General features: G+C 43.1%; 2 protein-coding genes across 2 annotated transcripts; both read right to left on the minus strand.

Moving 5' to 3' along the window:
* Positions 1–154: 154 nt before the first annotated feature.
* On the minus strand, positions 155–1,670 carry LOC131284809 (uncharacterized). Its single transcript, XM_058313668.1, has 4 exons — positions 1,119–1,670; positions 749–1,042; positions 451–667; positions 155–351 (listed from the first exon to the last, which is right to left on the minus strand). Exons 1-4 carry the CDS (start codon positions 1,668–1,670, stop codon positions 155–157), a joined length of 1,260 nt encoding a protein of 419 aa, XP_058169651.1.
* Positions 1,671–3,367: 1,697 nt separating this feature from the next.
* LOC131284810 (uncharacterized) lies at positions 3,368–4,788 on the minus strand. Its single transcript, XM_058313669.1, has 4 exons — positions 4,415–4,788; positions 4,185–4,347; positions 3,610–4,117; positions 3,368–3,540 (listed from the first exon to the last, which is right to left on the minus strand). Exons 1-4 carry the CDS (start codon positions 4,786–4,788, stop codon positions 3,368–3,370), a joined length of 1,218 nt encoding a protein of 405 aa, XP_058169652.1.
* Positions 4,789–12,982: the final 8,194 nt, after the last annotated feature.

A 12,982-nucleotide genomic window follows, 5' to 3' on the forward strand; every position in this document is an offset into this window, starting at 1 on the left:
TTGGTTGTGCTAGAGCTGCTGGAACTGCAAAGTGCAGTCCACACGGCCGGTGAGGTACATGACCCATTGGAAATACTGCGTACAATTTAATACCCTTCCGAACACATCTGTAGGCGGCTTGGCGATGATGGTGGACCGATTAAGGATCGCTCGATCACCCACTAGCCGCACCGTCCCCGATGGCGAGCCTGGGAAGCAAAACCTCTAGGACTTCGATAAATGCCGGATTGCTGAAAATAAGTTGTCTCGCCCGGACGGCCTGTTCGTCATCGCCGAGCATGTTCTCCGGTGTTGCCAACTCGGTCTCTGTCGTTATAAGCGCTGGTACAATGCATGTCGTCACGATCAACGCTGCAATGTTAGATATTGTGAGTAGATTAACCGACCAATTTAAGGGCAGCTCGAGGCTGGTTTGTTATGCAAATCGGTGCTGCCATTTGGCGTGCTTACCATGATCGCGTTTGGCGGTCACTTCCGCCTGCATATGGGCGAGATCAGGCAGTGGCCCATCGTACTTAAATTGCCGGAGTGCGTTCCGCAGCTCGTCCGTGTACAGCTGCAAGAGTTCGTCGAAACCAGCACGCTGAATTGCGGTGTTGGCCGAGGAGTGCAGAAGGTGCGTCAAGTCGAACGCTGGCGAGCCGAAGAAGCTCTCCTGATAGTCCACCTAAAGAAGACAGCAAGAAGGTGTATCAGAGAGAACACCGAAATACGTTTAGTAGCGATTTATAGACCTTTGGGCACTAACCATTATGACGTCTTCCACGGAACCTTCCGCATCATACTTCCACAGCAAATTGTTTAACCACATATCACCATGATTGAGCACATTGAACCCTCCCGCCGTACGCTCGTAGCTCTTCGACTCACGCTCGATGGCCGACTGGAGGAAGTTCCGGAGGAAGCCGGAGTACTGAGCCAGCTGGGGGACTCGCTCTGTTTGCTCGATGCAATGCTGAATGGCGTTGGCGTAGAACAGATGGACCGGATTGTCCTCACTCGTGAACATGCTATTAGCGAGCATGCTGAACAACTCACGATTCTGCAATTAAAGCAGTTCAGCTCAATTAATTCATCACTGTTCCCACTCTTTACTACTCGTCGGGGAACAACCCCACGGAAGATTTACGTCCGGAATCTACCTTTCGTTCTAGGACCGCTGTAGCGGCGTGGAACTTGGCTAACTTTGTCACGATCACCCGCAGATGGGCCAGATCTAGCCGCGCCGTTCGATCCGGTTGCCGAAATCCCTTCACCGCTAGGTCCTCCAGTACTAGCGCATGGTCATCTTCATAGATCAGCCGGGGTGCGAACTGCGTGCAGTCGCCGAAGCTGGTTAGCAGCTCCCGGACGGCCTTCAGTACCGGCCCGTACACGCACTTCTCGATACCGAACACATTCAGCAGGTCCGCGTCCTGCGCTAGCTCGGCATTGGATAGCTTGGTTTTGAGTATCAGGGAAACCGAATCCGGCCGGGTTGCTTCCGGCGCAGATCCGAGTGTGTAGTGCACCGTGGCCCGCACGATCGCACTCATAAAGTTCTGCCCACCGGCACATCCGGCGGCCAGTTCGTACCGCTGGACGGTTACGTCCGCGTGCAGATACGCTTCCAGTACGCGCACGAAGTAATCCGTACTAATCCACGGCAGTTCTGGTACCGGTTCGGCCATATCTTTTTGGTCTCTTATCGACTCGAGGTAAGACGCACAAGGTAACACAAAAAACAACAGCCCGTTTGATAGCAACTCACGACAAAAATGAAGGAAATTATCGGCCACACCTCGGCTAGCGGCCTCCGAATCGGCGTTCGATCAAACGCGATGTTGCTGAACGACTGGCGTGGCCAGAAGATGGTCCGCGGCCGGACCGGAACCGCTACGTACACACAGCTACACAGTGACTCGGGGCGTCAAGTGAAACCTACACCACCGTCCAAAATGCGATGGTTGTTTGCCACCCTCCCCTGAGAAAAGCTCCAAACACATACACAATCGAAATTGGCATTTTTTGTTACAAGCACAGTGTTGTCCCCACTGACTTAGGTTTGTTTAATTTCATCAAATAAATTCACAAAGTATAATTTTGAAAAAGAGTCGAATTTCAAATCTCAATACTTCACTATTTGTTCCCTTCAAATTTAATACAATATTTTCTAAACACAAATGATTAAATTTCAAAAACAATCTCCACACGATTTTGATCAAAGTTTTAAGTTGCATTCTACTTTCACTCGCCGATAACACCCTGAGCAAACATGTGCTACCGTTTCTATCCGCTTTCTGTGACAACCTCACACATACACACCGTTTTTCAACAACAGAGTCAACCGTGATGCATTTCTGGAAAGATGCATCTTACAATGCTAGCGCTAAATCAACGTAATTAAATGAACTGTGCACCCGTCGACGGCTTCCAAACACTAGCTGGACCCACCATAACAGTTCTTGAAAGTTTTTTGTTCGATTTAATGAAGAAAACTATGTATATAATTTAAATTAAAACGGTTTCTTATTCTTTAGCGTACGCCGTTACTCGGGTGAAAGATGAAAGAAAATAAATTACCAATAATTATGCTAGAATCATATTTGGCATATCATACCATCCGCATGCATTAAACTGAGGGTCAACTGGAGAAGCACTTTGGAAAATATATTTTATTACACCCATTTATCAATTGACTATCTACATAAAGGAGTCATATAACATATCACTGGGAGAAACTGGGGCAAGAAACACCGGCTGGGTAAAATGCACCGTCATGTAGAGTTAGCTGAATTATGCACTCGTCTCTTGTTCTTTGTTAGTAACAATTTGAGAATAAAATAGATGATAGAGAACGGAAATACGGAAAAAAATCTCTTTTTTTCGCTTCGGTGGTGTATATTACCTCCCCTTGCCTTACATCTATTGAACGGGATCGATTCTCCCACAATTACCCACGATAGGGTCGCGACGCTTAATTGACCCTAGGTATGATATGTGAAGATTGCTTGAAGAGGCTTTGGAGGGCATAGAAAAATGATTAGAAATTATATGCGATAATTATATTATATTTCGACTGTTTTTTGATCGAGTCTACAGATCTGATCTGGTATGTAATAACCAATATGGGGATTATTGTCTACAAAAATAATAAGTGAATTATATTTTTACTTTTATGGCCAAATCGTACTTTATAACACATAATATTAGTTTCATTCGTTTTCTTACGAAGGTGATATGTGAGAAATATTTCGAACTAAAAGATGTTTAAAATTGAAACAAAGTAAAAATAAATTAATTTGTACTTTTCTTTTTTACTATTTCTAGCTATACGACAGTATACATTCCATTATTAGCGATGAGCACGTGTTCACTTTATTTAACCTTAACATATTGTTCCTTGGTACAAAAGTCGCGATAGCTCCACAAACATTAATTTCTTGAACTCTGGGTTGTCCAATGCTGGATTTTCGGTTTCACCCTTAATGTACGCTTCTATATCGAGGTTCTCCTGACACAGGAATCGGAAGGTCGTGAACACGGCGTAATGGAACATCTCTGGAAATAAAAACACACATATGATAGTCGCGTACCGAAGTGGCTTGATAAAACTGTAACACTACTCACCGAATCCTGCAGTCCTTAGCAGCTCGGCTTGCAAATCCAACAGCGTTGGAATTCTGCCCCCAAATCCCAACCGCTTTAGCAGGCCCGAGTACTCCTGGTAGTAGAGATAGATTATCTCATGCCGACTGCTATTCTTCAAATCTTGCGAAGCTATCATGTCCAACAGCCCGTACAAGTCTATCGCCGGCGTAGTCCACGAACATATCTGATAGTCGAGCAAAATAGTATCCACGTGCCTTCCGTGCGCGTCGATTTGGTGGAGCATATTTTTGATCTGAAAATCTCCATGAGTCAGCACATTCTGGAACGTTCGACTCGGTGTATACATCGATTCTAACAGCTCGCGTAGGTCATGTTGAAATTTCTCCAGAGGCTTAGCGAATCGTGCAAACTCCGGATAGGTTCTCGTAAGGTACATCAGGTCACGGAACCCTTTGTTGATCATCTGTTCGAAGCTCAAGAATTTGTCTGCCATCGAAAGCTTGTGCTCGGTCGAAAAGTTAGGATCCTGGCAGAATGGAAAACGATAGTGAAAAGGAAATCGAAGTGTCTGGGCACGGAGGATACTAACGTACCTTACTCTCCATCACAACGGAAGCTGCGTGGAACATGGCAATATCTTTTATGATTGGCTTAATATCGTCGACAGTTTCAATAAAACCACTCATCACCCATCCCTCGTTGCTGATATCTTGCAAGATAACGATGGCGTGCGGCTTCAGTGCGCCGTAAAAATATCTGTAATAAGGTTCAAATCACAATCCACATCGCGCATCGTACTTCAATAACCAACGTTTGAAATTACCTAGGATACTTGTACTTTTCACCAATGTCCTTCAGCAACCGTGCCATCTCCGGTAGAATCTTACTATACATTCGAATTTCAGTATTGAAAAACGTATCATCCTCCAACAGCTCCTTTTTGATGCCGTCGGCTTCCGGTGTGGTTTTCATGATGAGATTGATCGATTGTTCTGCATCAGATTTTTTCGTCCGATACGTTACGGTCGTACGGAACATAACGCTGGCATAATGATCACCCATTTTCGTGCCAGGACGAAGTGTGCATTTGCCGGTCAATTCGATTGACATATCGTTATTTGCCTCACGCAATACATCACGAAAGAACTCATCGTTCAGCCAGCCCGGTGCCACCAGCTCGTCCTGATTGTACGCCATTGCGGGATTAAGAGAGAACTGAACCGAGGCACTGCAAATTTGTAACTGATTGTGCGCGCAGATTCAACTTGACTGAGATAGCTAAGAATACCGCACGCGGTTCGAAGCAGCCATGAGACATCACTTTTCTTCCAGCATGTCCACTGATTATGCATTTATTTGTCTATGTGTTTGATTAGCATGCATGTGCCGGCGCGCCAATGTGTACCACGGAGTGTGGAAAGAATGTGTTGGTCAGCCACTTTAGAAACCCAATCTGGGGTTTTATTTATTGCCACTTGACTCGCAATTATATCGATTATAAAAAATGACATGGGACTCATGGTCTTTTTCAGGATGGTAGACTTGAGTTTAGAGTTTCCGCAAACAATCGCATTTCATCATGCGCCCTCTGTGTGTTGCGAAAAGGTGCATAAATGTTTAGTTACGTTTGTTCCATCCTCTTTTACGGTTGCGAATACAGACGTAGGACAGACTCAATCAAATCGATTGCTTCAAGAAAAAAACAACTACTTGATTTTTCTGAACATCTCATTCTTGTAGACAGTCTTAACTGAAATATACGAGAACTGATAATATACTTTACCTGTCGCTTTACGTTTCGATCAATGTTCCTTCATGCCAGAAGCGCGATAGTTTGGCTTCCATAAGTTTAATCACTTCCTGTTGAAGAGATAAAACTAAAAAAACACTGCCTAAACACTTCAATAGTACATTAGGGTTTTGCCTGGGATACTTATACTTATACTCGCCAATGTCATTAAGTAACCGTGAAATCTCCGGTAGTATCCTTCCAACAGTTCCTTCTCGATTTCGATATTTTATGCTCGTTAAAAAAATACCGCTGGCGTAATGCTCGCCCAATTTGTTGCCCGGTCATAGTGCACATTCACTGACCAGTTCGATCGTTGGATCGTGGTTCACTAGATGCATCACATCACGCAAAATCTAATCGTTCAACCAGGATGGTGCAACTAGTTCGTCCGGATTATGTTGAATCGTGCTATTATGAGATAGCAAAATTTCCACTGTGGGACGGAGGTAAATGTATTGGCTTCTAACCGCGCCAAACGCTTCCACTAGACTGTACTCTCGGCATTAGAAAGTCTTTACCTCCAACAAGGGTCGAGCCGTGACTATCGATACAAGTGTCTCTGTAGTAGAAGTGCATTTGTTTTGCACTTGCATTTGCTTCCGCAAACTGCACGAGTGTGCTGCACAGACGAATGTGCGCCAAAGATTACAACGGCTGTGAGATGTACTGAAGTATTTTTTTGCATCCGCGTGTTCGATGCACATTCTGTCGGGCAATTTAAATATACAATTAATGGTTGTCATTTTGACTGGTCAGGTACTTTTTCAATCACATTTATTTCTTAAGGCTGAACAATTCTACCAAATGTTAATGCATAACTTTCACAAATAGAATGGAATGTTAATTTTTATGTATTCAAAAATAAAATTTTCTTTTTAATATTGAAAATAATTTGAGCTAAAGTTTCAAGCGTAAAACCCGCGGTAGTTCTAGTGTTAAATGGATGAGAGCGTCCAAAAGATATCTTCTGGCTCCCCCGAATCGCTATCTTATCAAGCACGTCACATCCTAGTCGAAACGGCACGCCTGGCACGCGAAAAGCGATTAAAAATCAAGCTACCCGTAGCGATTTTAAAAAAACATAAAGTCAGAATAAATAACGTCCGTTGCACACGCCTAAACGGGAGGCGCGCGTACCAGGCTCACGACACAATACAACTTGATAATAATCGCCATTAGGGGCCTCACGTCTGTAGCACACCAGTTTAGATAGCGAAAAATGTTATCAGTCGTCAGAGTTCAACAATACACCATGACATTGGCGATTCTTGGGACAATCTCGTTTTTATTGATACTTCCAGTCTGTAGTTCATTGTAAGACGATCGCCGACAAAATCAATTAACAGATAAAGTGCCCTGGTACAGGAACCGCGACAGCTCGGTGTGCATCAACTGCTTGAATTCTGGGTTACTGAGGGCAGGATTGTCGAGTTTACCGAGCAATAGAGCTTCAATGTCCAGTTTGCTAGGATCTAGATAACGAAACGAGGCAAACACGCCATAGTGGAACAACTCTGAAATTACATTTTTCGTTAAAGAATTATTTGATACAATACTTTCAGTACAAAATTATTAACATTTACCCAGTCCGGAAAGTCTCAGGAGTTCGATTTGCAAATCCAGCAGGCTTGGTATTTTACCGAGAAAACCCAACCGTTTGAGCAGTCCCGAGAACTGCTGATAGTACAAATAGATCAGCTCATCTCGATGACTATCCTTGACGTCCTGCGTTGGTATCATATCGAGTAGATAGTACAAATCGATCGCCGGTGAAGTCCAGCTGCAGACCTGGTAGTCAATGAGAATAGTGTCCGTGTGCCGTCCATCCGAGTCGATTTGGTGTAACATATTCTTGCTATGGAAATCTCCATGGATCAACACGTTCTGGAATGTTTTACTTGGCGTGTAGCACGATCCCAAAGTTTCGGGTAGTTTGTTTTGAAAGTTCTCTAATGGTTTTGCAAAGTGGGCAAACTCCGGGCAAGTCTGCGCTAGATGTTGTAGGTCGCCGAAACCTTTCTTGACCATTGAATCAAAATTCTTGTACATATCCTCCATTACTGCATTGAATTCACCAGACACGTTTTGACCCTATGTCAAACAAATTGTAAACGAAACTTATTACAACTACAGAGTCTTCGAACTCACATTACGTCTTTGAACTCACATTGCTCTCCATCATAACGGAGGCCGCATGTAGCATGGCAATATCCTTCACGATCGGCTTCATGTCATCAAACGTTTTGATAAAGTCGTCCATGACCCAGCCCTGGTTGCTGATATCCTCCAGGATGAAGACGGTGTGAGGCGTAAGCGTACCGTAGATGTACCTAGAGTGGGTTAGAAACATGCACATTCCTATAGTAAACGTTCCTAAAACTCATAAACTACACTACGCACTTTGGATACTTGTACTCCTCGCCAATTTCCTTTAACAATCGCGCAACCTCAGGCAACACCTTGCTATACATACGGATCTCGATATCAAACAACTCGTTGTTTTCCAGCATGTCTTTCTTGAGACCTTCCGCCTCTGGTTTAGTTTTCATGATGAGGTTAATTGATTGCTCGCCATCGACTCTTTTCGAACGGTATTTAACGGTCGTGCGGAACATAACACTTGCAAAGTGATCTCCCTTATTAGTACCAGGGCGTAGAACGCAAGGATCGCTTAGTTCGATCGTTGGATCGTTATTTGCTTGACGCATCACATCACGGAAAAACACATCGTCCAGCCAGGACGGAGCGACCAACTCATCTTGATTGTATGTTGACATTTCGTAGTGGAATTAAATGGCTTTTGTACGTCCTCTTTGAACTAGCGCTGGCGGGCAACTGAACGGGCACGATTTTACGTTCGGTTCTGTAGCTAGCATAGCGGTTTTCGTTTTTAACTGCATAATGAAGAGAACAATTTGCCCGTGACTGGTATTATCAGTGACTGTGAAGAGACGCTCAAGATAATGATATCAGCTACCGGTTCGAATGAACCGTACTGATTGGAATAAAGCAAATTTTATGAGTTGAATTAATTAGACTTTATTCGGTTGTTCGCAAAGTAGAATCTATTTAAATTTGGCTGAAAATATTTGATTTGCATATCTAGAGAGCCCATTATTACAATTATACATGTTTATTTTTAACTATAAAATCAAATTATATTAAATGTAAAATAAATTGTCCCATGTAATGTTGCCCTTCACCCAATGAAATTTATATTTTTTTGGTACAACGCGTATTAGAAATTATTCCAGTGATTTTATTAGACAGTTTTAGTTTGTTAGTTAGTTAAACATGTGGCGACCTTAGTTAACACGTTGACTGCCATGTCACCCAAAAGTGGGTGACAGCAAAAATCAGTTCTAAAAAGTTTTTGACCCATAAATAAATGAAAATGCAACATACAAGTTATAGTAATATTTTATATAAATTCTTTGGGAAGCTAAGTTTTTGCTTAAACTTCAAAAATCGTTGGTTTAATAAATGTTATGAACAAATTATATTAATAAAGATTGTACTAAAAAAGTGTGCTAAAAACGCTTGGCGTGTTAAGTTAGTAGCCTCGGACAACTGAGCTACTAACTGTACTAAAACGGAAGAACAAGCCGACTCGCTCTAGCACGTTAGAGCAAGTCCACCAAAGCGCACTCGACGACACCGATCAGTAAGATTAAAACCGCCTGGCGCTGAGAGCAGACTCTCTTCCTTACCGTGCTGGCCAAGTGATCGATCGAAGTGAGGCCAAGACACGATAAACCTGGTGACCCGACGTGATCACAGGATTGTGTCATCTTTGAGTAAGAGCAAGTGAATACACACAATCCACGGTGATCCTTGTTGGAGAAACAAACTTTGTGTATAAACCCTATGTGTCAGTTTGACACATTTGTCAATACTGAAATACATTATGAATTCATTCTGTGTTCTACCGCCAACGAAACCACACGTGTTTTTCATTACGATATCACTTTAGGTTATGGTCCCAGTGTAACAAAATGGAGGATGAGAAAAATGATCGTTTTCTGCTCCCATTGTTTAATGGCTCTAATTACAATGCCTGGAAATTCCGTATGCGTGTGTTATTGGAAGAGCGTGATCTTTTAACGTGTGTAGAAACAGAATCGGCGGATATCGAGGAGCTGCGTGATGCTCCTGGTGATACAGCAGAGAAAAGTAGAGAAAAGGCTATGGCGCGCGAGAAAAGGATTAAAATGGACAAAAAGTGCAAAAGCTTGTTGGTGTCAAGGATACACGATTCCCAGCTGGAATATGTACAGGATAAACCTACACCAAAAGCTATTTGGGACGCTTTGTCTCGCATTTTCGAGCGGAAAAGTATCGCCAGCCGAATGCACCTCAAGCGACGAATGCTCTCATTGCATTTTGAGAGCGGAACACTGCAGGATCATTTCCTAGTATTTGATCGCTTAGTGCGGGAATACCGTGCAACAGGGGCAGTGATCGAGGACTTGGATGTAGTTTGCCACTTACTTTTGACTCTTGGATCCGCGTACTCAACGGTAGTGACCGCGTTGGAAACCATGCCCGAAGAGAACCTGAATCTAGAATTCGTAAAATGTCGTCTGTTGGACGAAGAGATTAAACAACGAGGCTCAGGTATGGAACCGGCTTTAGTTGAAAGCGGATCACCGGCTTTTGTGAGTACGAAGAAAGTGTTTAAGACGAAGAAAATGTTCAAGTGCTACGGGTGCCAACAAGAAGGCCACAAACTTTCAAAATGTCCCAATAGAAAGCCAAAGGCGAATTTGGCAAGCAACGGCAGTGTTTCGTTCGTCAGTTTGGTCAGTAGCAATGAGTTATTGGAAAAACAGGAGAAGGTGCAATGGGTTATTGATTCGGGGTGTTCAGACCACCTAGTGAAAGACAAAGGTCTTTTTGAATCATTGTCTCCGTTACCAGTTCCTATAAGAATAGCAGTTGCAAAAGATGGCGCGTCGATCGAAGCTCGGCACATTGGAACAATACGGCTCGTTTCAATAGTAAATGGTGTGTGTATTCCGTGTACGGTAAACGACGTTCTTTTTGTTCCCGCACTACGCTTCAATCTGTTCTCGGTATTGAAAGTTGAACAGAAAGGTATGAAAGTAGTGTTCGAGGATGGAAAAGTGTGCATATGGAAAGACACAAGGCTTGTTGCCACAGGTTCGCGTCGGGGACAGCTGTATGAACTGGATGCAGTCAGTGAAAAATGCAATGAAAAGAAATCTTTGGTGGCATGCGGACGAATCACGAAAAACCTTGATTTGTGGCATCGTAGGTTTGGTCATGTGAATAATCGAACACTAGAAAAGTTGATTAGACATAATTTTGTGAAAGGCCTAGATTCTGTGAAGTGTGACGATTCGGATAAAATTACTACCGTGTGTGAAACGTGCGTAATGAGTAAACAGACTCGTCAACCTTTTACAACATACGAAGGAAAACGCTCAACACGTATACTGGAAATGATCCACTCGGATGTATGCGGACCAATTACACCAGTGGGTCCAAATGGTGAACGTTATTTCGTGACGTTTATTGACGACTGGAGTCATTTTGTCATGGTTTACCCCATGAAACGTAAGGATGAGGTGTTTGAACTTTTTGTAAAATATGAGGCGTTAGTGACAGCAAAATTCTCTACAAGAATATCGCGTTTAAGGTGTGATAATGGAGGAGAATTTAAAAACCGCCATTTTGAAGCCTTTTGTCGTCGGCAAGGAATTCAAATAGAGTACACAATACCATACACCCCACAACAAAATGGCACTAGTGAAAGAATGAATCGCACACTTGTAGAGCGAGCTAGGGCAATGTTGGAAGGTGCAAAGATCGACAAATGTTTTTGGGTACAAGCGGTCGAAACAGCAGGATATGTGGTTAATCGTTGTCCAACAAGAGCGAATGACGATGACAAAAGTCCAGCTGAGTTATGGGAAAGTACCAAACCTGATTTGTCTAAGTTGCGTGTTTTTGGCTGTCCGGCGTTCGTCCATATACCGAAAGAAAATCGCAAGAAGCTAGATGCTAAGGCATGGAAAGGCGTATTTGTCGGATACGCACCGGCAGGCTACAGAATATGGAATCCTGAACAGAAGTCCATCGTTGTAGCGCGAGATGTTGATTTTCTGGAAATGGAAACTCTGAAGAACGTCGAAAGGAGTGAGTGTTCCAGAAGCTACGATAACATTGATGTAGTTGTTTTAGATCAAGAGGAAGCAGAGCAAACAAATGAAGGCAATGATCATAACATAGAGGTTATGAATGATCAGGAGAGCACAGGAAGCGAAGGAAACTACGACACTGGTGAAGAGGAAATAATTGAAGGTGAAGAAAATTCTAATACCAGGCCTGTTCGAGAACGAAATGCTCCTGTGTGGCATAAAGATTATCAAGTTAATGCCAGTTTTGCTCTTAATGCTTTGTGCTATGTTGATAACATACCTGGATCAATATCTGAACTAAAGGAAAGAGACGATTGGATATTGTGGCAGCGGGCATTACAAGAAGAAAAGGATTCAGTGCGCATGAAACACGTGGATGTAAAGTATTTCTTTGTAAGAGACCTAGTAGAAAAGGGTACCATAAAGTTGCAGTATGTTCCAACAGTAGAACAGGAAGCGGATATATTGACAAAAGGTCTACCTGCACCAGCTTTCACGAGATTGCGTACATGTCTAGGATTGTCCGATTCTAAGGTTTGAGCGGGCGTTTTTGGGACTACAAGGTTTGAGCGGGCGTGTTGGAGAAACAAACTTTGTGTATAAACCCTATGTGTCAGTTTGACACATTTGTCAATACTGAAATACATTATGAATTCATTCTGTGTTCTACCGCCAACGAAACCACACGTGTTTTTCATTACGATATCACTTTAATCCTCAACTCCACCAGTGAAACTCGAGCGAAGCCCTGCTTGCTTACGCCGCTTAACCGAAGCCTTACCTTGCATCGCCAGCATACTCGCCGTGCTAGAATTCACGCATCGACCTCGTCGAAAACACCATCATTGACCATCGAACTGACGCCACCGACCTTCCGATCGCCATCACTTTTTGACAGCACGCTTCCCGGCCGGTTCATTTTCCCTTTAACCCGATTAGTATTTAAACATTTCATTAAAAAAGATGAAGCGAAAAGAGAGAAAATTATTACATCTAACTACTGGGGTCCGCGACAGCCGAGCGGTAGCGCCGCTTAGAAAATCGGCCCTTGAGCGCCGGGGCTCACCACCTCGACGGCGTGATTATCCACGTACAACAGGGAAACAAGTCTCGTAAGCCCGTAACGGGCAGGCATGACCAAGAGGTCGTTATGCCAAGAAGAAGAAGAACTACTACAAGCTGTTTTCAACAGCAATTTCCATACATTCATCTAGCGATGTTTTTATTTAATTCTTCTTCCTCCTTTTTTCAAAATTATGAATTGAAACAATATTCCCCAAATTCGAAACAACGCGCTGTTTCCGTTTCTGAAAAAAGAGAAATTGTTTTTTTTTCTTTATTGTTATTTTACCAGGAGAAAGATCTCTAGGGTGCCCGACCGTGGTCATGGTTAATTTTTTTATTTTGCTATCACTTTACAGGAATAATTAGTTTG

The sequence above is a fragment of the Anopheles ziemanni genome, chromosome 3 (genome assembly GCF_943734765.1).
Source record: "Anopheles ziemanni chromosome 3, idAnoZiCoDA_A2_x.2, whole genome shotgun sequence".
Lineage (NCBI taxonomy): Eukaryota > Metazoa > Arthropoda > Insecta > Diptera > Culicidae > Anopheles > Anopheles ziemanni.

What these genes read in the sequence shown, in the direction of transcription:
- LOC131284810 (XM_058313669.1), bottom strand. Translation starts at nt 4,788, where the DNA reads ATGGCGTACAATCAGGACGAGCTGGTGGCACCGGGCTGGCTGAACGAT. An exon ending in GAAAAGTACAAGTATCCTAG is followed by an intron (nt 4,348 to 4,414) that starts GTAATTTCAAAC and finishes ACCTTATTACAG; the next exon opens with ATATTTTTACGGCGCACTGA. An exon ending in GCTAAGGACTGCAGGATTCG is followed by an intron (nt 3,541 to 3,609) that starts GTGAGTAGTGTT and finishes TTTTATTTCCAG; the next exon opens with AGATGTTCCATTACGCCGTG.
- LOC131284809 (XM_058313668.1), bottom strand. Translation starts at nt 1,670, where the DNA reads ATGGCCGAACCGGTACCAGAACTGCCGTGGATTAGTACGGATTACTTC. An exon ending in ATTCCGGACGTAAATCTTCC is followed by an intron (nt 1,043 to 1,118) that starts GTGGGGTTGTTC and finishes CTTTAATTGCAG; the next exon opens with AATCGTGAGTTGTTCAGCAT. An exon ending in GACCGCCAAACGCGATCATG is followed by an intron (nt 352 to 450) that starts GTAAGCACGCCA and finishes CTAACATTGCAG; the next exon opens with CGTTGATCGTGACGACATGC.